We start from the raw sequence: 23,136 nt of genomic DNA, 5'->3' as shown, positions 1-23,136 counted from the left end.
TGCCTGCTGAGGGCAGTGTGCCTTTCTCCTGGGTGTGGATGACAGGTCACAGGGAGAAGGGAGGGCTGTACTGGGAAGTTCTTTCGTAAACCAGTCTGTGTTCCTGTCATTTTAGATCGAACATCAGGGGGACAAGCTGGAGATGGCGAGAGAGAAACATCAGGCTTCCCAGAAGGAAAATAAACAGCTGAGTCTGAAGGTGGATGAACTGGAGAGGTTAGAGGCACTTGGTCCCATCTCTGTCCTCTTCCTAGGACCTGAGACTTTCAGCCACTTAGCTGCTCTGGGCTTAGTGTGCAGAAGTGTTTGAGGGACTCAAGGCCCTGGAAGGTACTAGGCAGACCTTAGAGGAAAAGCTGCTTCCATTGCAGTGGTAAGCGTTGTGGGAGAGAGGAAGGTGGTCTCCGACCAGGGGGGACGCTCCGTAACAGTGTGATCAAGATCAGACCATCCATAGGCATCACCTATCAGAAAGGCACGCTTCGTCCCAGCAAACCGGCAGGGCCAGGAGGCTGCAGTGGGGGCCTCCCCCCATTCTGCTCTTTGTTCCCGATCGTCCTTCCCAAGACCTTTCTGATCTGTTCTTCCCTGTTCCTCACGGACTGTTGGAAGCAGTCGGGTAATGAGGACACGTTTTGGAATCAGAAGCTCTGGCCCTTGGTCCCAGCTTGGCCACTTAACCTGCACTGTGATCTTGAGCAAGTCATTTCACCCTTTGAACTCTGTTTACTCATCTTGAGAAAGGGACCAAGGTAGGGATAACAATCCAGCTCATGGGGTTATCGTGAGTCCTCCATGAGATAATCCTCAAAGCGCTTAGCACATTACCCGGTATGCAAAAATGCACCATATAGGTTCGTATATACGAGTTGGTATTTTAGATGTGAGGAAGCTGACCTCCGGGAGAGGTTAAGTGACTTGCCCAAGGTCACATAGCTGGTACTTGGCAAAGCTGCGACTTAGACTGTCTTCCTCCAGGGCTTTTAGCGTCTGTAAAATGAGGGCTGGAGCCTCAGTTTTCAGAGATGAAAGGCTTGGGGTCCCAGGAGGCTGTAACTGGCCCAGGTGGCTCACACAGCCTGCCAGCAGGGACTTAAAGCAGGTGGTCTTCCCTGGGCTCCACCTCTACTCTGCTGGCCTCGAAGATGTAGCTGGATTCAGCAGGACTTGCAGAGCTCCTTAAATTGGAAGGTGCTCTGGAAGTGCAGTGGGGACCATGTGTACACACGGGGTGGTCACTGCTGCCCCATGGCTGGTCATGTATGATGTTGAGTGGTCCAGCTGAAGTCCCTTTGCTGAGGGAGGCAACAGTGAACAGAAGAAGTTGAGCGCGTGGGTTTCGGTGACAGACGTGCTAGCTGTGCTGGCCTCAGCCAATGACTTCACCTCTCTTCAGCTCAGTTTCTTCATCTGTAAAGTGGGGATCATGGTGGAACCCACCTGCCTGAGCCGCAAGTTGTCACATTACACGTGATGACATACAGACTTAGCACAGCCGCGGTCAGTCTGTGCTTCTCCCACTCTTCGTACAGCTCCTTGCCGCCTTGCTGCTCAGCAGATTTCTTTGGTTTATTCCTGTTGTTCCCTGGAGATTCTTGGTGTGATGAGAACCCCAGCCCGGGGTGGCTGGCAGCCCCCAGCTGTGTGGAACAGGACAGGTAGGGGGACGAGCAGGATCTGATTGAATGCTGTCACCTAGGAAACTGGAGGCGACCAGTGCCCAGAATATCGAGTTCCTACAGGTGATTGCCAAGAGGGAGGAGGCAATCCACCAGTCCCAGCTGCGACTAGAGGAGAAAACCCGGGAATGTGGGACGCTGGCGAGGCAGTTGGAGAGCGCCATTGAAGATGCCAGGAGGCAGGTCAGTCTCAATTCTATTACTAACCTATCTCTGTGTCTTTGGACAAATCGCCTAACCTCTCTGAGCCTATCTCTCCATCTGAGAAATGGGCATATAGAAGTAGTACCTGCCTCATGAAATCATCATAAGGATCAAGTGAGCAATTATTGTAAAGGACTTGGCACTTTTTTCACAACTGCTCCTTTGATTGCTGCCTGAGTGGGCCTCAGACAGGTGTACCACGTCTTAGGTGATGACTCATGGAGCGTTGGAAAAGGGCAGGTAAAGCGGGGTTGCAGAAGTTGTCCCCATAGTTTGCTCCTGCCCTGAGGCTCCAGAGAATTGTCCGCAGCGAGACCAGTTAGTGGGAGCGGCCCAGCCTTCTCTTTACCAGGTGTTCCCCATGCCAGGTAAGCCAGCCCCACCTCTGTGCCTTTTGGGCAGGTGGAACAAACCAAGGAGCACGCAGCCTCCAAGGAGCGAGCAGCCCAGAACAAAATCCTGGACCTTGAGACCCAGCTGAGCAGGACCAAGACTGAACTCAGCCAGCTCCGGCGGAGCCGGGACGATGTGAGTCGGGCTGGGGGTGGGAGGATGGGGTAGGAGCAGACAAGAAGGGAGTGGGTTGAGATCTGAGCTTCCTGGCGCCTGCAGGGCAAGATGTTTTGTTGTTTTTATGAATATGACATGGTTTTATTTTTCTCGCATCACTTTCCCATCCCTTCAGGATATCCCAGGCCAATCCCCTTTTTTATTAACAGTTTTGTTAAGACAGCATTTACCGTAAAATTCTCTCATTTAAATTGCACAATTTAGTGGTTTTGAGTATATTCAGTGTTGTGCCGTTATCACCACAATCCAGGTTTAGAATATTTTCAGAAAGAAAATTACCCATTAGCAGCCACTCCCATTCCCCTGCCCTCAACCCCTGGCAACCACTAATAATGTCTCTGTCGCTATGGGTTTGTCTGTTCTGGATGTCACACACACTTGGCCCTGGCCCCGTTTCTCCTCTTAGGCTGACCGCCGCTACCAGAGCCGCCTGCAAGACCTGAAAGACCGCCTGGAGCAGTCGGAGAGCACGAACCGCAGCATGCAGAACTACGTCCAGTTCCTCAAGTCGTCCTATGCCAACGTGTTTGGGGATGGTCCCTACACTTCCTACCTAACGAGCTCTCCCATCCGCTCCCGGTCTCCTCCTGCCTAAGGCGGCCACTCTTGGGCTAGGAGCTCGGATGGATGCCGTGGGAACTGAGGCGTTGCTAAGCCATACCCGGAAAGCCTGTTGGTTTCCTTTCTCGTCCTGTGATGAAGTATGTTCAGGATCTTGTCTTAGCTACTAGCTCCAGAAAAGTGCCTGAAGCAGCAGGGGATGAAGCAGAACCCACTTAGTTCTCTCCTCTCTGATAGCATCGCCTGACGGAAGTTTTTAATTACCCTGACAGGCCTTAAAGTTACTACTATTAGGGTCAGATTTTAACTCACCGTGACTTTGCTCATTCCTTCCCCAAGAGGATGTTTGGACTGGACTTGGCCTCCAGTTCCCTTACACCTCTCTTCTTTTTAGGACTCTCTCTTGAGTTTTCCCTGACCTGAACCAGCAGGAGCTGTTCGCCAGAGGTCCTCACCGCTCCTCATGTTCACTTGCTGTTTTCCTTATTTCATGGGTACGGTGTTTTCCCCAAGGTGCTCGCCTCCCAAGCCCAGTGGAAACCTCTCCTGGCCAAGTTTCCTCAAGGCCACTTGCCCTCACGCACTTGCCAATAGACACTCGAGGGCTTATGTCCAGTTCGCCTTGTAAAAGTACAATCCCAATCTCATTGATTTTTCTCTTTGCCAGGTTTGTATCTGTGGAATGCATTTATTCTTGAAACATGTGCATTGTTTTACAAAAAGCTTTTATAATCAATATTTAAGGCTCCATCGGATGATTTCCTTTACCCACCCCAGCCCTCTTCTAAAAATGATTCAGTAAAATGCTGCAGGAGAGCCAGTAAACGTTTTTAAAGGACTTGGTGCGTGAGACTCTTCATTTCATTTTGGCCAGGTTGGCTCTTTCTCCTTTGTGCGCTTTCACTTACAATCCCATGAAAGGCCTGGAGGAGACGCACTGAAAGGCACTGCTCAGTGTGTGAGGGCAGACTACTTTAGCTGTTAGGAGGAAGATGGGATGTGTATGTACTACTATTTTTTTAATGTTAACTGCTTTCTGAATGATAAGATTATGGGCTATTTTTGTTCTCTTCACATTTTCCTGTATTTAAAAGAAAAGAAAATTCTTCAGAGAGAAGAGAACAAATTTGGTATACTATGCTGGTACTGACCTCTGGGTGATCCAGTCTGGTCCTCTCTCAGCCACTGTAACCCAAGTCCAAGAACTCCCCTATGTCCTCAAAAGCAATGGCTCCCACCCAGGCATCTGGATTTCACTACCAGAACCGCCCCCGCCCCCCATCCCCCCCCCCCCCGTTTTGGAGACATTCGTAGTTTCCAGCTTTTAATGTTTTGGGTTTTTTTGTTTGTTTGGTTTTTAATTTTATTTCCAGCTTTTGATTTTGCCAAGGAAGTTCACTGAAATCACTACTACCAGCTACCACTGCCACAAAACCAAGCCTATTTTCACACCCTAAACATAAATGGACTTGAACTTTCATACAGTGTATGAAAGCTCTTCCTAAGAAAAGACAGTTGGCAAACTTACACCAATGTGCATACATTTCCGTATATCCCATTATTCTTGTTTTTGTCAAACTAATGAAAACCTCCTCAGTGCAGGGTTCTGCTATTTGTAATGATGATGTGGGAAACACCTCTTTTCCGGTCCATTGCTGGGATTCTCCCAAGAGCGTTCTATTTTTCTTTGTAAAATGTTGTATTCCAAAAAGTCCAGAGAGTTTGTGGAAAATGTTTATATTGCTTCAAACTCGACAGTTTTCCTTTCTGTGTCAGACTGAGATCCCATGAAATGGGCAAAAGGGTCCAAAGTTAAAAGATCCTAGTTAAAGCTGGCCTCAGGCAATGGTGAACATTTCATTTACTGAGATATAATTCACATAAAATTCACTCTTTTAAAGTGTATAATTCAGTGGCTTTTAGTATATTCAAAGTTGTGCGACCACCACCTTTATCTAATTCTCGAACATTTTCATCACACCCCAGTGGAACCCATACCATTAGCAGCTGCTCCCCATTCCCCTCCCCCCAGCCCCTGGCAACCACTAACAGTCTCTTTGTTTCTCTGGCTTTGTCACTCTGGACATTTCACATAAATCATACCATATTGTGACTGGCTTCTTTCACTCAGCATGATGTTTTCAAGGTTCATTTCATAGCATGTATTTGTACTTCATTTTTATGGCCCAATAATATTACATTGTGTGGATACACCATATTTTATTGACTCATTGGTTGACGAACACATGTGTTTCCATTTTTTGTCTGTTATAAGTAATTCAATATTCTACCAGTTTTTTGTGGACACATTTCTTTTGCGTATATATTTAGTAGAACTGCTGGGTTAATGGTAACTTTATTTTTGGCCGCAGGCAGGCGGGATCTTAATTCCCCGACCAGGGATGGAACCCGCGCACCCTGCAGTGGAAGCGCAGAGTCTTAACCACTGCCAGGGAAGTCCCTCTTTAACCTTTTGATGAACTGCCAGACTGTCTTCCACAGGAGTTGCCCCATTTTAGAGTCCCACTGGCAGCGTATGTTTGAGGGTTCCAATTTCTCCACATGCTCATCAATACCTTTTCAGTTTTCTGCAACCTGGAAGGCCCAGCCTTCTAAATCCCCCAGGTCGGAGGTCCCTGCAAGGGAACGAGCCTCGGGCCAAGCCCTGTGCGCAGGCGCGTTGGTGGGCGGGCTCAGCGCCGGAGGCGGGGCCATGCAGCCGTTAGGGGCGGGGTTGAACTGCGCCGCTACGTGTGCGCCCCGGAAGCGGAAGCGAGCACCTGTTTCCGGGCGGCTGATTCGAGGACTTGTTTTGTACCAAGCGGCGCCCCTGGAGAACTGTAGCGGGGCAGGCCATGCCTTCCGAGGGTCGCTGCTGGGAGACCCTGCAGGCGCTGCGCAGGTCTGACAAAGGTCACCTTTGCTACCACCGCGATTGGCTGCTGCGGGGCGAGGTGAGCAGTGGCCCCAAAGGGGGCGGTGGTTCTTCCTGCCCCTCGACACGGGACTCTGCTTTTCCCTAGCTCTTGGCATGTCCTGCGCCAGGGAACCCGTGCGTTCTTGTAACAGCCCGGGTTTGCTGCTTGACTCGTGTGTGCATCACCGTCTCTCGCCTATTCTAGCCTTCCGTGGAGCGCCCCTTCAGAGGTGCTCTTTGAAGGCTTCATTGCTCCCCGCAGCTGGCGTTAGGTGCCTGCGCCTATGTTGTCAAAGCAATCCTGGCCTCTCAGGGTCAGTTAGGTTACTGCGCGTCTCTTGTGTTAGGAGATCCAGATTTAGCGGTGAACGGTTAACAGGACCTAACCTATTGCTGCCAGTGAAATGACCAAATTTTTAGACGACGTTGGACGGACCTGGGAACTTTAATGGGGGCTTGGTCACTGCATCTAAGATACGCAAAGCCCTGTACTAGACCGCGCAGGTGGGGGAATATAGAGACAGTTAAGGCATAGCTTCTCTTCCCGAGTTGCTGGTAATCTAGCTCCAGGTATGATGTCTTGTCTCTTCAGACTTAAATGGGAAACACTTCTAAAGCATTTCTGTCTTTATGTCTTTGACGGTTTTAAAGAATACATACCTTACATTCTATAGGATGAATTCCAGCATGAATCTGTATGGTGTAAACTCAGGTTATGCATTCTTGGCAGGAATACCACAGAAATGATGCTGTGCTCTCAGTAAGTCACATCAGTCACACATAGATGCTTCAGCCCATCCCAACACTGGTGATGCTCACCTTGATCACTTGGTTACAGTGGTAACTTCCAGATATTTCCACGTAAAATTCACTTAAAATTCATCATTTTCCCTTTTGTAACTTCTTAGTATTTTGTTGGGAGGTAGTCCAAGATTACACCAAAATATTTTTTTCTTATCAAACCTCCACCCTTAGCATTTATTGGTGATTTCTTCCTGAATCAGTCTTTTCTGTGATGTAGACGAATGGTGTTTCTTTATAGCTACCATTCCTACATTTGTTAGCTGGCATTCTACTGTAAGGAAGAGCTTTCTTTTCTCTTCCGTTTAATTATTCATATCAGAATCCTCATGGGTTCCTTCTGTTTAATTGTTTATATCAGTATCCTCATGGGTTCCTATTTTATTCAGTGAGTCTGATCCACTACTTGTAACCTTGTGTGTGTATATTTGCCAGTTTATGTTTTTTGCTCATTTTTCTATTGGGGTTTTGCCAATATTTTATAAGTTCTTTATGTATTAGGGATAATATTCCTTTATCTGTGATATATATTGCATCTTTTTTTCTAGTTTGTCAGTTGAAATTGTTTTCTCCGTTGATGGTGTTTTTTATGGGTATGGGTTTATTTTTTACATTTGAAACTTTGCTCGTGGAATTTATTTTGGCGTAAAGAAAGAGTAAAAAGTTGTCTCAAATTCAACATCCTTCCATGATAAAAACTCTTCCCAAAGTGAGTATAGAGGGAACATATCTCAACATAATAAAAGCTACTTTTATTATGGGACAAATAAAGCTACTTTTATTGTGGGACAGACCCACAGCCAACACAATACTCAGTGGTGGTGAAAAGCTGAAACCCTTCCTGCTAAAATCTGGAGCAAGACAAGGATGCCCCCTCTCACCACTGCTATCTAATATAGAATTGGAAGTCCTAGCCACAGCAGTCAGACAAGGGAAATAAATAAAAAGGTATCCAAATCAGAAGGGAAGGGGTAAAATTGTTATTATATGCAGATTACATGGTACTATCTATAGAAAACCCTAAAGACTCCACAGAAAAACTACTAGAACTGATAAATAAATTCAGCAAGGTAGCAGGATATGAGATTAACATACAGAAATCTGTTGCATTTCTTTACACTAACAATGAAATATCAGAAACGGAAAGTTAAAAAAAAAAAACCAAACCCTTTTAAAGTCACATTCCGCCCCCCCCAAAAAAAACCTTAGAAATAAACCTGACCAAGGAGGTGAAAGACTTATATTCTGAGAACTGTAAAACACTGATAAAGGAAAGGAAATTGAAGATGATTCAAAGAAATGGAAAGATATCCCATGCTCTTGGATTGGAAAAATTAATATTATTAAAATAGCCATACTACCCAAAGCAATCTACAGATTTATTGCAATCGCTATCAAATTACCCACGACATTTTTCACAGAACTAGAACAAGTAATCCTAAAATTTATATGGAAACACAAAAGACCCAGAATTGCCAAAGTAATCCTAAGGAAAAAGGACAAAACTGAAGGCATAAGCCTCCCAGACTTTAGACAATACAACAAAGCTACAGTAATCAAAACAGCGTGGTATTGGGACAAAAACACATATGGATCAATGAAACAGAATAGAGAGACCATAAATAAACCCACACACCTACAGTCAATTAATCTTCAACAAAGCAGGCAAGAATATACAATGGAGAAAGGACAGTCTCTTCAGAAAGGTGTTGGGAAAGTTGGACAGCTGCACATGAATCAATGAAGTTAGAACACTTCCTCACAGCATACACAAAAATAAACTCAAAATGGCTTAAAGACTTAAATATAAGACATGACACCATAAAACTCCTAGAGGAAAACATAAGCAAAACATTCTCTGACATAAATCATAGCAGTGTTTTCTTAGTCTTCCAAGGCAATAGAAATAAAGCAAAAATAAACAAATGGGACCTAATCAAACTTACAAGCTTTTGCACAGCAAAGGAAACCATAAACAAAACAAAGACAACCTACAGACTGGGAGAAAATATTTGTAAGTGATGAAACCGACAAAGGCTTAATTTCCAAAATATGCAAGCAGCTCGTACAACTCAATAACAAAAACAAACAACCCATTCCAAAAATTAGCAGAAGACATTTCTCCAAAGAAGACATACAGATGGCCAATAGGCACATGAAAAGATGCTCAACATCGCTAATTATCAGAGAAATGCAAATCAAAACTACACTGAGGTACCACCTCACGCTGGTCAGAATGGCCATCATTAAAAAGTCTACAAATAATAAATGCTGCAGAGGATGTGGAGAAAAGGGAAGCCTCATACACTGCACCTCAGTGTATGAGGCTTCCCTTTTGAAAAGATACCTGCACCCCAGTGTTCTTAGTAGCACTATTTACAATAGCCAAGACATGGAAGCAACCTAAATGTCCATTGACAGATGAATAAAGAAGATGTGGTATATGTATACAATGGACTACTACTCAGCCATAAAAAGAATGAAATAATGCCATTTGCAGCAACGTGGATGGACCTAGACATTACCAGACTAAGTGAAGTAAGCCAGAAAGAGAAAGACAAATACCATATGATACCACAAGTGGAATCTAAAATATGATACAAATGAACTTTTTTTTTTTTTTTTGGCTGCGTTGGGTCTTCATTGCTGCGCATGGGCTTTCTCTAGTAGCGGCGAGTGGGGGCTATTCTTCATTGTGGTGCGTGGGCTTTTCATTGTGGTGGCTCCTCTTGTTGCAGAGCACGGGCTCTAGGCGCATGGGCTTCAGTAGTTGTGGCACACGGGCTCAGTAGTTGTAGCGCATGGGCTCTACGTGCGTGGGCTTCAGTAGTTGTGACACATGGGCTCAGTAGCTGTGGCTTGAGGGCTCTAGAGCGCAGGCTCAGTAGTTGTGGCGCACGGGCTTAGTTGCTCCACAGCATGTGGGATCTTCCCGGACCAGGGCTCGAACCCGTGTCCCCTGCATTGGCAGGCAGATTCTTAACCACTGTGCCACCAGGGAAGCCCACAAATGAACTTATTTACAAAACAGAAACAGACTCACAGGCATAGAAAACAAATTTATGGTTACCAAAGAGGAAAGGGGAAAGGGGGTGGTGGGAGGGATAAATTAGGAGTTTGGGATTAGCAGACTACTATATATAAAATAGATAAACAACAAGGCCCTACTGCATACCACAGGGAATTATATTCAATATCCTGTAATAAACCATAATGAAAAGAATATGGAAAAGTACTTATATATATATTCAGGTATGTGTATCTGAATCACCTTGCTATATACCAGAAACTAACACAGCGTTGTAAATCAACTACACTTCAGTTTAAAAAAGAAAGTTGTTGTCTCAACATTATTTCCAATATGTCTTTAAAATGAGCCTTGTGACTGTATAAAGTGTGCATACAGCCTGTTTGCTTCTATGTCTAGATTATTCCCCATGGGTTGAATATGTGTTTATTGTATACACACTCTAGATCAGTAGTTCTCAACCACAGCATCATTGACATTTGGGGCTCAGCCAGATAACTCTTTGTGGTAGGGGCTGCTGTTGCTGTATTGGGCATTGTAGGGTGTTAAACAGCATCCCTGGTCTCTACCCAGTAAATGCCAGTAGTATCCTCCCAGTCGTGACAACCAAAAATGTCTCCAGACATTACCCAGTGTCTTCTGGGGAGTAAAATTGTCCCTGCTGGAGAACCACTGATTTACGTAACATAATAGCTTGCGATTTTTGAGTAGTTATTATGTGCCAGGTACTGTGCTGAGTTCTTTATATCTATTACTCATTTAATTCTCCCCAAATGTTTTGAGGTAGATCCCCTATTATTCCATTTCAGAAGAAATGAAGCGTAGGCACAGAGAGGTTAGGTAATTTGCCCGTGGTTATACAGGTAAGTGGAATACACAGATGGAATTCAAACCAAGAAAGGCTAGTTCAAACTCAAGACTCTTAACACTATTATACTGTTTTTCCATGTTTCCTGATAATATTTTCCTGACATTGAGTAAAGTTCTCAGCCAAAATTTGCTGTATACTTTAACTACAGTTAAGTAGTATACGTTTCTTTGGTTTAGAGCACTGTACACCAAACATATAGAGATAATAGATAACTGGTACAGTTGAACAACTCCACACACATATTGGAGAGCGTCTGGGACTTGTTTTATGGTCTTTATATCGTAGAACCTATTTTATTTAAGCCATTGGCTCTTATATCAGTAACCACTTTTCTTTTTAATTAATTAATTTATTTATTTATTTTTGGCTGTGTTGGGTCTTCGTTGCTGTGCGCTGGCTTTCTCTAGTTGCTGCGAGTGGGGGGCTACCCTTCTCTGCAGTGCGCGGGCTTCTCATTGTGGTGGCTTCTCTTGTTGTGGAGCACGGGCTCTAGGCGCGCGGGCTTCAGTAGTTGTGGCTCACAGGCTCCAGAGTGCAGATTCAGTAGTTGTGGTGCGCGGGCTTAGTTGCTCCGCAGCATGTGGGATCTTCCGGACCAGGGATCAAACCCACGTCCCCTGCATTGGCGGGTGGCTTCTTAACCACTGCACCACCAGGGAAGTCCCTCGTAACCACTTTCCTATGCCTATTTTTTATTTGCTTATTTTCATTTTAAAAAGTATAACATGTTCATTCAGAAATTAGATACAGAAAATTAGAACAAGTAGAAATATGTCACTGATCACCCAAGCTTAACTTCTGGTATATTTCCTTCAAATTTGTTAGGGTATTTATTTGTATTTATTTTATATCATTGTAGACATATTTATTTATACTCTTGTTTTTTCACTTAAAATTGAATCTTGGGGGAGGAGGAAATGGAGTAAGGTCGTCAAAAAGTAGAAACTTCCAGTTATAAGATAGGTAAGTACTAGGGATGTAACCTGCAACTTGACGACTGTTAGCTAACACAGCTATACCATATATAGGAAAGTTAAGAGAGTACATGCTGAGAGTCTCATCACAAGAAGAAATTTTTTTTCCTTTTTTCTTTCTTTTGATTATATCTATATGAGAAGATGGATATTGTTAACTGAATCTATTTAATCATTTTAAAATATATATAAATCAAACCATTGTGTTTACGCCTTAAACTTTTACAGTGGTGTATGTCAATTATTTTTCAATAAAACTGGAAAAATTTGAACCTTACATAGGATTCACAGTTGGTATTTTTAAATGACTAATATTCACGAGTGTGTATACCATAGTTTACTTCAAAATTCCTTTCATGTTCTTTTCTGTTACAACATTTTAGATTGCTTTCAAATCTGCTTTAATGACTATCTTTGTGCATTGTTCCTTTTTCTGTAGTTAGGGTTATTTAGTCTGATACTCTATAAGGATAATAGTCAAGGTCATTATCAAGAAGCTACGGGGCTTCCCTGGTGGCGCAGCGGTTGAGAATCCGCCTGCCAATGCAGGGGACACGGGTTCGAGCCCTGGTCTGGGAAGATCCCACATGCCACGGAGCAACTGGGCCTGTGAGCCACAACTACTGAGCCTGCGCGTCTGGAGTCTGCGCTCCGCAACAAGAGAGGCCACGATAGTGAGAGGCCCGCGCACCGCGATGAAGAGTGGCCCCCGCTTGCCACAACTAGAGAAAGCCCTTGCACAGAAACGAAGACCCAACACAGACAAAAATAAATAATAAAAAATAAATAAATAAATAAGCTAAAAAAAAAAAAAAAGAAGCTACTGTACTTTCTCTTCATCTCTGATCGTTAATACATTTACTTTGGGTCTTTGGTATGTATGTATGTATATATTTATTTAGGCCTTCTTAGGTTTTCAGTAAAGCATGTAGTGGATTATAAGGACAAAATTATTTTTGATTGCTTAGATCAGTTGACATGCAAGTTGAGCTTAACCTTCTTCTTCTCTCTAGGATGTTTTAGAAGAATGTATGTCTCTTCCCAAGCTGTCTTCTTACTCTGGATGGGTAGTAGATCATGTCCTACCCCATATGCAAGAGAACCCACCTCCCTCTGAGACTTCAACATCCCCTAGATCTACTTCAGCCCTCGACCAACCTTCATTTGTTCCCAAATCTCCTGTCAGAGACCCTGCCTTCTCACCAGCCTCCTCAGCAACACCAAATGGAACCAAGGTAAGGCTTTTGATCAACTTAAGGCAAAAGACAATGGTGGCTGCAAAGTTGAAGTGTTTAACATTGTCATACTACAGCGACCTTACTCTGGAGAAAATAATGGTTGCTTCTTCGAATCCTTGTAGCTGTTTGTAGCGACAGTGTTGACCACATCACCCAGCGTTCTCTTTATGAAGACCCAGAGAGAGAAATTCCTCTCTATTCTTAGTACCAAGAATAGTAATTAATTTCATGGGCAAGTGGATTGTTTTTTCTCATGAGCATTGCATCTGTTTAACTCAACAAGGTCTCCCTTTTTGTTGTTGGCTGCTGGAAAGCTTAGAGTAAATTTTATACTTGCTCTTAGATTTACATACCTTATTGTTGCTTCTGTATGAGTTTTTACCTTCTTTTTGGCTCTATTTTGTTCCTGCCTTTGTTTCTCCCACTTAAAACAGTTAAATTGTTGCTGGTGCTCTGCTCTGCTCTTCTCTTTCTTTGTATCTCTAGAGGTATTTATTTATTTATTTATGGCTGCGTTGGGTCTTAGTTGCTGCACACGGGTTTCCTCTAGTTGCAACGAGCGGGGGCTACTCTTCATTGCGGTGTGCGGGCTTCTCATTGCAGTGGCTTCTCTTGTTGCAGAGCATAGGCTCTAGGCATGCGGGCTTCAGTAGTTGTAGCTTGCAGGCTCTAGAGCGCAGGCTCAGTAGTTGTGGTGCATGGGCTTAGTTGCTCCGCGGCATGTGGAATCTTCCTGGACCAGGGCTCAAACCCATGTCCCCTGCACCGGCAGGCGTATTCTTAACCACTGCACCACCAGGGAAGTCCTGTTGTTATGTTTTATGTTCCTTTATAAGCTGCATTAAATCCTTTCTGGATCAAAGTAAGGTATAACAAGTAGTATTTGGCCTAGAATGTAAAGAGTTAATAGAAAAAAAGCCTTCTAAACTTCTAAGCACTATTGTGCTTTTTCAAGTTTTAGATTTTTGTGCCAGCAAAATAAGACTAGGCAACTCTTTAGAAAGGTAGAGATTACATTTTTCACGTTTAGCTTCCGAAAGACAAAGTTCTTTGTTCTTTTTGTTCATACTCACTGCACACTTTTGTTTACTGAAAATATATTATCAATTCAACAAAAGGAAGAAGTTAAATCTCCCTGTGGTTTCATCATTTCAGTCATCAGTTACTCCTTTCCAGTTTCATGTGCCTGCATCCTTGTACCTTGGCATGATTAAATTGTATGTACACTTTCATGTTCTGCTTTTCCTTCCTAACTTTATTTTGTTCATGAACTATTTGAATTATTTGTTCACGTTATTTCCACCTTTGTAAATGTCTACTTAGAGGATATGTAATGTCCTGTAATTTATTAAACTGCTCCTTTATTATTAAGCATTTATATTTTTCCATTTGATTGCTTTTAAAGATATTACACTGAGAAACTTTCTTTTTTTTTTTTTTTTAAATCATCAACAATTTTTATTTTATTTTATTTTTTTTAACAGGCAATAAGTCTTTTTTTAAAAAATTTATTTATTTATGGCTGTGTTGGGTCTTCGTTTCTGTGCGAGGGCTTTCTCTAGTTGTGGCAAGTGGGGGCCACTCTTCATCGTGGTGCGTGGGCCTCTCACTATCGCGGCCTCTCTTGTTGCAGAGCACAGGCTCCAGATGCGCAGGCTCAGTAGTTGTGGCTTACGGGCCTAGTTGCTCCGCAGCATGTGGGATCTTCCCAGACCAAGGTTCGAACCCCTGTCCCCTGCATTGGCAGGCAGATTCTTAACCGCTGCGCCACCAGGGAAGCCCCTGAGAAACTTTCTGCAGAGAGATTTTTCCGTTTTTAATCTTAAAATATGTCTTCTAGCTAATATCTTAAAATAAATGCCCAAATGATTTGACTGGCGTCAAAGATAAAAGGGTATGAACATTTTTTTAAAAATTTTAAACCCTTTTTTTAATTGTAAAATATTCATGACATAAAATTTACCATTTAACCATTTTTAAGAGTACAATTCAGTGGCATTAAGTACATTCATAGTGTTGTGTAACCATCACCACTATACATCTCCAGAACTTTTTCATCATCCAAAACTAAAAACACTACACTCATTAATCAATAACTCCAGGACTTCCCTGGTGGCACAGTGGTTAAGAATCCGCCTGCCAAGGCAGGGGACATGGGTTCGATCCCTGGTGTGGGAAGATCCCACATGCCACGGAGCAGCTAAGTCTATGAGCCACAACTACTGAGCCTGCGAGCCACAACTACTGAGCCCGCATGCCACAACTACTGAAGCCCACGCACCTAGAGCCCATGCTCCACAACAAGAGAAGCCACCACAATGAGAAGGCCGTGTGCCACAACGAAGAGTAGCCCCCGCTCGCCACAACTAGAGAAAGGCCACGCGCAGCAATGAAGACCCAACGCAGCCAAAAATAAATAAATAAATAAATAACTCCTTATTTCCCCCTACCCCCAGTCCCTAACAACCACCATTCTACTTTCCGTCTCTATGAATTTGACCATTTTAGGTACTTCGTATAAGTGGAATCATGTAATATTTGTCATTTTGTGACTGGTTTATTTCACTTAGCATAAATGTCTTCAAGGTTCATCCATGTTGTTGCATGTGTCAGAATTTCCTTCCTTTTAAGGCTGAATAATATTCCACTGTATGTACCACGTTTTGTTTATTCATTCATCTGTCACTGGACGTTTAGCTCGCTTCCACCTTTTGGCTGTTGGTGACTAGTGCTGCTATGAATACGCATGTACATGTATGTATTAGTTTGAGTACCTGTTTTCAATTCTTTGGGGTATGTACCCAGAAGTAGAATTGATGGATCATATGGTAATTCTATGTTTAAATTTTTGAGGCACCATCATATTGTTTTCCACAGCAGCCGTATCATTTTACATTCCTACTAGCAGTGCACAAGGGTTTCAGTTTCTCCACACCTTTGCTAATGTTTGTTATTTGCTGGGTTGTTTTTGTTTGTTTGTTTTTATTTTGTTTTGTTTTACGAAAGCCATCCTAGTGGGCATGAAGTGTATCATTGTGGTTTTGATTTGCATTTCCCTAAATGATTAGTGATGTTGAGCATATTTTCATGTGCTTATTAGTCATTTGTATATCTTCTTTGGAGAAATGTCTTTGCAAGAGTTATTCACAATAAGAAAGAATTTATTGTACAGTAAATAATAATCCTAAAAAATAATATAGGACAGAGATGATTATTCATATTATGAAAGACTGCATGATTACATACATAAAAAGTTTACTTTTTAGTTTATATTTCACACTTCATCTTTTAAAATATTAGTCTTTAAAAAATATTTCTAGCAATTGAACATCATAGACACAAAAATGAACTTTAGCCTAAACTTTACAACTTACATAAAAATTAACTCAAAATGATCATGAACTTAAATGTAAAACTATAAGACTTTTAGGGGAAAAAAAAAGCATAATCAGAACCTAGGACTAGGTGAAGAGTTTTTAGATTTGACACTAAAAACTTAATCCATAGAAGGAAAAATTAATAAATTGGACCTCATCAAATGAAAAGTGTGGCTCAGTGAATGACCTTGTGAAGAGGATGATCAGACAAGCTACTGACCAGGAGAAAGTAGTGCAAACCACGTATCTGACAAAGGTTTATGTATCTAGAATATATTTAAAATATATATTGAGAATATATATTTAGAATATATTTTAAAAACTCTTAAAACTCAAAGGTTAAACAAAAACTTTCTAACCTTCAGTTAGAAAATGAGCAAAAGATATGAACAGACATTTCACCTAAGACAATATATAGACAATATAAGTACATGAAAATATGTTCACCATCATTAGCCATTAAAGAAATGCAAATTAAAACCAGGACGAAGTAGCACTACACACCTATCAGAATGGTTAAAATAAAAAACAGTGACACCACCAAATGCTGACAATGATGTGAAGAATCTGGATCACTCATATATTTTGGGTGGAAATGTGGAATGGTACAGGCACTCTAGAAAACAGTTTGGCAGTTTCTTATAAAACTAAATAGGTACTTAACTATATGACCTAGCAATTGCATTCTTGGGCATTTTTCCCAGAGAAATCAAAACTTATATTTACATAAAAATCTGTATACCAGTGATCATAGGAGCTTTATTTATTATATCCCCAAGCTGGAAACAATGAAATGTCTTTCAACAGATGAATGGTTAAACAGACTGGTACATCTCTATCATGGAATACTACTGGCAATAAAAAGGAACAAATCTTTGATAATATGCAACAACTTAGGATCTCAGAGGCATTATACGAAGTGAAAAAAGTCAATCTCAAAAGATTATGTGCTGTATGGTTCCATTTATTTAACGTTCTTGAAATGCTATCATTATAGAGATGGAGAACAGGTTAGCGATATAAAGGTGTGGCACAAGGAAGCTTTATGGTGATGGAACAGTTCTGTACTTTGTGATGGTGGTTACACATGTGATAAAATTGCATAAAACTATACACGTACCCAAATGAATTCCTGTAAAACCTGGTGAAATCTGAATAAGTTCTGTGGCTTGTACCGTCAATTTACTGTTTCCAACTTCCTGTAAATTATAATTATTTCAAAATTAAAAAAAAAATTTAAGTTTCTATGAGCAGCTTCTCAGAGGCAGCAGTTTCTAGTTCTGATCCTGCCAGTAGTGTGGCATGCCCTCAGGCAGGCATCTTTCCCTCCTTAGGCCTCAGTTTCTTCATCTGTAAATCTGGTACTGGACTAAATTGCCAAGGTCCTCTCCAGGTATAAAATTCCGTAATTCTTAAGGTTTAAGTAAAGTTTTGGATGGCTTTATATAATGAGTTGTATCATTTACAAATTTTTGGTGTTTAAGTAACAGAAACCCAGTTTAAACTAGCTAAAGCAAAACAAGGGAGTCAGGGGAGAAATTAATTAGCTCATATAACCAGGAAATCTAGGAGTGCATTTCGAATCAGTTAGATCTAGAGGATCTATTTTCTGCTTGTCTGTCCTTGATATTATTTCTGACTTGATTCAGTGACTCAGACCCAGGGCTTTGCTTCTCCATTTCTCAATTCTGTCTAACTCGTCTTGGTTTCATCTTTCAGATAGACTGTATGGCAGGATGTCTCTTGGTAGCCCTAGACACATATCTTCTTAGCTTAGCATCCCCAGAATAAGAGAAAGCCATCCCAAATAGCTCCATCAGGAAAATTCAGAGATGGACTCTGGCTTAGTTTAGGTCATAAGCCTCATTCCTGAAGTAGATACTGGGTACAGGGGGATAGAATACTTTGATTGCCAGGCTGGTCACATGCTTAGTGACCCCTAAGGCTAGGGGGCGTGGAAGAATCGGGGATGTGGGCTGGGGTTTCTCCGTCCATACCACCCCAGCAAAAATGGACACTTACTAGAAGAAATGGGGAAAATGTGCTGGACAAATCAAAACAAACGAGCAAGCAAAAAAAAAAAAAACACACAAAAAACTGTCCAAAGCGAAAACATCCACTTATTAAGGAAAACAATTAGAATAAGGTCAATATCATGAAAAGCACACTGGTTCTAACATATATTGTTTTGTTGTTGTTATTGGTTGTTCATAAGTAAGGATGTGATTTTTGTTCAGATTGAATAACACCAACTTCACCGTCTTAAAAGCTTAATTTTTCCATCTTCTGTCTGTATAGGACAAACAGGAGTCTCAGCATACAGAACCTATGGTACTTCAGTCCTCCCGGGGGATCAAAGTGGAAGGCTGCATCCGAATGTATGAGCTGCTGCACAGAATGAAAGGAGCAGTAAGTAACCCTTGAAGTAAGACAGGCATAACCCTGGGAATCACATTTAAATGCAGTTCCTCAGGGATTATGAACGTCCACCATGTACTCATAATCATCGTGCCCCACCTACTAGTAGCTCTGATTCAGTTGGGGAGATAGCATAACATAGCAGTCAACAGTAAGCTCTCTAAAGTCAAATCTGGTTTCAAATCCTACCTCTTCTATTTTACGTGTGACTTTGGGAAAATTACTTGGGCTTTCCTGGCTTCCATTTACTTCTCCAAAATTTGAAGATGATCTTTGTTGTCAGATAAGGTTATACTGAGAAGATTGACCTTAGCAGCCTCTTGAGAAAAGAATAGCACTATTTTAATTAGTTTATTTGACTTTATTTTTTTAATTAGAAAAACAATGCATGTTTTGTAAAACTTTTTTTTTTTTTTTTAAATTTATTTTTGGCTGCGTTGGGTCTTTGTTGTTGCGCGCAGGCTTTCTCTAGTTGCGGCGAGTGCGGGCTACTCTTCGTTGTGGTGCGCAGGCTTCTTATGGCGGTGGCTTCTCTTGTTGTGGAGCACGGGCTCTAGGCGCGCGGGCTTCAGTAGTTGCGGCACGTGGGCTCAGTAGTTGTGGCTCGCGGGCTTTAGAGCACAGGCTCAGTAGTTGTGGTGCACGGGCTTAGTTGCTCCACAGCATGTGGGAATCCTCCTGGGCCAGGGCTTGAACCCGTGTCTCCTGCATTGGCAGGCAGATTCTTAGCCACTGCGCCACCAGGGAAGTCCCTGTAAAACTTTTTAAAGAGTACATAAGTTTATAAATTGAAAGTCTTCTAACATCTACCCTCATTCATTTATTCATGGAGTCACCAAATACTTATTGAGCACTTTTGTTCTAGGCCTACATAAAATAGTGAACAGGGAATTCCCTGGCGGTCCAGTGGTTAGGACTCCTTGCTTTTAATGCCGATGGCCTGGGTTCAATCCCTGGTTGGGGAACTAAGATCCCATAAGCTGCGCGGCACGGCCAAAAAAAAAAAAAAACAGTGAACAAAGTAGACACAATTCATGTCCTCATAGAGTTTATATGCTGGAGGGAGAGACATAGAACCAAGGTTCTAAAATATAGTTAGAAGACTATTATAATCTGAGTGAGAGACAGCAACAGTCATTGAAGCATTCACTTTGACACTGGATAAAAAAGGATGACGGTTGCTTAGACTGGAAGGGAGCGGGTAGCAATGGAGATGGTGAGGGAGAGAGAGAGTTTCTTCTTGGGTTTTCTCAGCTCTCTTCTTTCAATCATCACTCCTCCATGGACTTTCTGTCCTCCAGATGCAAGTAGAAAGTTTTTCCTTGCTGATAATCTTCCTCATGTGCTCTCTGTTGTTGAGTCTTTCTTTTTTCTTCCCAACTTTTAATTAAACAGTCTCAGAAGAGAGAAGATATATATAGATATATATATATAGATATATAGATATATGTATGTGTGTGTGTGTGTGTGTGTGTATATATATATATATTTGTGTTCAATTTGCTGCCTTCTACTGGAAGTTTTTTTTTCCTTCTTATAAATTTATTTATTTATTTATTTATTTTTGGCTGAGTTGGGTCTTTGTTGCTGCACACGGGCCCTCCCTAGTTGCAACGAGTGGGGGCCCCTGCTCGCTGCGGTGCACGGGCTTCTTATTATGGTGGCCTCTCTTGTTGCGGAGCACGGGCTCTAGGTGTGCCGACTTCAGTAGCTGAGGCTCGTGAGCTCTAGAGTGCAGCAGCAGCTGTGGCGATGGGCTTAGTTGCTCCATGGCATGTGGGATCTTCCTGGACCAGGGCTCGAACCTGTGTCCCCTTCATTGGCAGGCGGATTCTTATCCACTGTGCCACCAGGGAAGCCCTACTGGAAGTTTTAAAATAACTTTTAAAATACAACAGCGTAATATCTTAATATATATTAGCATATCACCATTCCAGTGTATATAGCATGTCATCTTCCTTAAAGGCTGCAGAGTATTTTCTAGTATGACCTACTGTAATATATTTAATTATTTCCCTGTTAATTTAAATTGTTTCAGAGTTATTGCCATTATCAACAGGGCTGTAATGAGCATCCTTGTACATATATCGTTTTTTTTTAAATAAATTTATTTATTTTATTTATTTAGTTTTGGCTGTGTTGGGTCTTCGTTGCGGCACACGGGCTTTTCATTGTAGTGGCTTCTCTTGTTGCGGAGCACGGACTCTAGGCATGGGGGCTTCAGTAGTTGTGGCACATGAGCTCAGTAGTTGTGGCTTGTGGGCTCTAGAGCATAGGCTCAGTCGTTGTGGTGCACGGGCTTAGTTGCTCCATGGCATGTGGGATCTTCCAGGACCGGGGCTCGAACCCGTGTCCCCTGCATTGGCAGGCGGATTCTTAGCCACTGTGCCACCAGGGAAATCCCCTTGTACATATATCTTTGCACACACATGCAAGTATTTCCTCAGGACAAATTCCTAAAATGGAATGAGTGTCAAAGGACATATACACTTTAAATTTTGATAGTTAAAATGTCAAATTGCTCTTAAAAACCAAATGAGAGGGCTTCCCTGGTGGCACAGTGGTTAAGAATCCGCCTGCCAATGCAGGGGACATGGGTTTGAGCCCTGGTCCGGGAAGATCCCACATGCCGCGGAGCAGCCAAGCCCATGCGCCACAACTACTGAGCCTGCGCACGTAGAGCCCATGCTCCTCAACAAGAGAAGCCACTGCAATGAGAAGCCCGCACACTGCAACGAAGAGTAGCCCCCACTCGCAGCAACTAGAGAAAGCCCACGTGCAGCAATGAAGACCCAACGCAGCCAAAAATAAATAAATTAATTAATAAATTTATTTTTTAAAAAAACAAATGAGAGTAGTCTTGTGAATAATAAATGGAATACCTGATACCCTTAGGTATAAAGGAAAGGGACTTTCCTAAGTGAGGGTGGATGAAAAGAATCTAGGCAGAGATAATAACTTGAGGGAAGGAGTGAGATAGGAATGTGCATAGCATGTTTATGGAATTAGAATAAGGATTTCTTAAAATTACCCTGAAGCTCTCATAAGAATACACAGGATGGAAATTCCCTGGTGGTCCCGTGGTTACTGGACTCCACGCTTTCACTGACGAGGGCCCAGGTTCGATCTCCAGTCAGGGAACTAAGATCCCACAAGCTGTAGAGTGTGGCCAAAAAAGAAAAAGAGTACAGTAAGCTTAAGGATGGAAGCTTAAAAGTGCAGGGCTATTTGATACTATGTTGGTGAATACCCGTCCATTCTTAGCTTATACTGGAGTGACATAAACCATATGGAGCAAATTGGAAAAGCTTTCCACAACAGCTGAGTTTAAAGATCAACCCAAAGGGGAGAGGTGACTCAAGCAAAGGTTCCAAGAAATAGGCAGATGATTCCATGCCCCGAAGTATCTTTGATGGAGTTAAGGGCTGATGGGAGGGCATCCCATAGGGGTAAATGAGCAGGGTGTAATGGAGCTCCAGAGAACTGGTGCTGATCCTTTGCAGGAGGGCTTGAGGCAGTGGCAGGAGGAGCAGGAGAGGAAGGTGCGGGCCCTCTCTGAGATGGCATCTGAACAGCTGAAGCGGTTTGATGAACGGAAGGAACTGAAGCATCATAAAGAATTCCAGGACTTACGGGAAGTGATGGAGAAGAGGTGAGTTCCCTGAATTACAACGGGAATGTCGGCGTGGTCCACCGGAACTCTTTCCCTACATAAAACCCAAAGGGAAGGAGTTGAACTTCTGAGTCCTTAAATATCAAAATAAAATAGCCAGGGAAGCTTATAACCTAGAAATATTACTAACCTTAGAAAGACGATCAATGCAACACAAAGGGAGGAGGCTTTTAGGAGAGGTAAAACAATTTTAGGAAGCGTCCCTGACTATTCCTCCCTCCGTTTTTCATTCAGCTCCAGAGAAGCCCTGGGGCAGCAAGAGAAGCTGAAAGCTGAGCATCACCACAGGGCGAAGGTCAGAGCCTGGGAGAGTCCGTGTGGGTGTTCAGTGTCTGAGTGACGTGCCTGAGGAGTCGGGTTCCAGCAGTCAGAGAGGACCTGGCCCCTGTCGTGCCACTGTGTGGCTGACTTGGGGCAGTCCTTTTTTCGCTCTGGGCCTATCTGTGAAAATAGGTAGCCCACACAGGACTGGGAGAATGTAGACAGAGAAGGCCCAGGAGCCCTTACTTTGACCGCCCTTTCTGTAGATTCTCAACCTGAAGCTGCGGGAGGCGCAGCAGCAGCGCCTGAAGCAAGCGGAGCAGGAGCGGCTCCGGAAGGAAGAAGGCCAGGTCCGCCTGCGGAACCTCTACGCCCTGCAGGAGGAGGTGCTGCACCTCAGCCAGCAGCTGGACTCCTCCGACCAGCACAGAGACCTGCCGAAGGTCGACCTGTCTGCCTTCCGGACCCGCGGCAACCAGCTGTGCGGCCTCATCTCAGGGATCATCCGGGCCACTTCTGAGGTGAGGGGACTTCAGGAAGACTCTGTCTTCTGTCTTTATTTTA

At 42.9% G+C, this 23,136-nt stretch overlaps 2 protein-coding genes across 15 annotated transcripts in view; both read left to right on the top strand.

Moving 5' to 3' along the window:
• ODF2 (outer dense fiber of sperm tails 2) overlaps positions 1 to 3,852 on the top strand; it is a 29,951-nt gene extending 26,099 nt beyond the window's left edge. For 12 of the 14 annotated variants that reach the window (XM_082468322.1, XM_082468321.1, XM_082468314.1 and 9 more), the window contains 4 exons: positions 116 to 216; positions 1,700 to 1,862; positions 2,286 to 2,411; positions 2,860 to 3,852. In XM_082468322.1, coding sequence (XP_082324448.1) covers positions 116 to 216; positions 1,700 to 1,862; positions 2,286 to 2,411; positions 2,860 to 3,048 — 579 coding nt within the window. In that variant the 3' untranslated portion in view covers positions 3,049 to 3,852. Of the gene's footprint in view, positions 1 to 115; positions 217 to 1,699; positions 1,863 to 2,251; positions 2,412 to 2,859 lie in introns of all 14 variants that reach the window. The other 2 variants (XR_014265479.1, XR_014265480.1) reach the window with 2 other exon arrangements.
• A 1,916-nt stretch (positions 3,853 to 5,768) lies between these two features.
• Positions 5,769 to 23,136, top strand: part of GLE1 (GLE1 RNA export mediator) — a 42,647-nt gene continuing 25,279 nt past the window's right edge. Inside the window, exons 1-6 of the mRNA XM_082468344.1 lie at positions 5,769 to 5,968; positions 12,619 to 12,840; positions 18,519 to 18,629; positions 22,142 to 22,290; positions 22,546 to 22,606; positions 22,839 to 23,093. Coding sequence (XP_082324470.1) covers positions 5,870 to 5,968; positions 12,619 to 12,840; positions 18,519 to 18,629; positions 22,142 to 22,290; positions 22,546 to 22,606; positions 22,839 to 23,093 — 897 coding nt within the window. The 5' untranslated portion in view covers positions 5,769 to 5,869. The remainder of the gene's footprint in view (positions 5,969 to 12,618; positions 12,841 to 18,518; positions 18,630 to 22,141; positions 22,291 to 22,545; positions 22,607 to 22,838; positions 23,094 to 23,136) is intronic.

This window comes from Balaenoptera physalus, assembly GCF_965194825.1.
Source record: "Balaenoptera physalus genome assembly, chromosome: 7".
Classification (NCBI taxonomy): Eukaryota; Metazoa; Chordata; class Mammalia; order Artiodactyla; family Balaenopteridae; genus Balaenoptera; species Balaenoptera physalus.
This window is presented reverse-complemented; position numbering and strand designations above follow the sequence as displayed.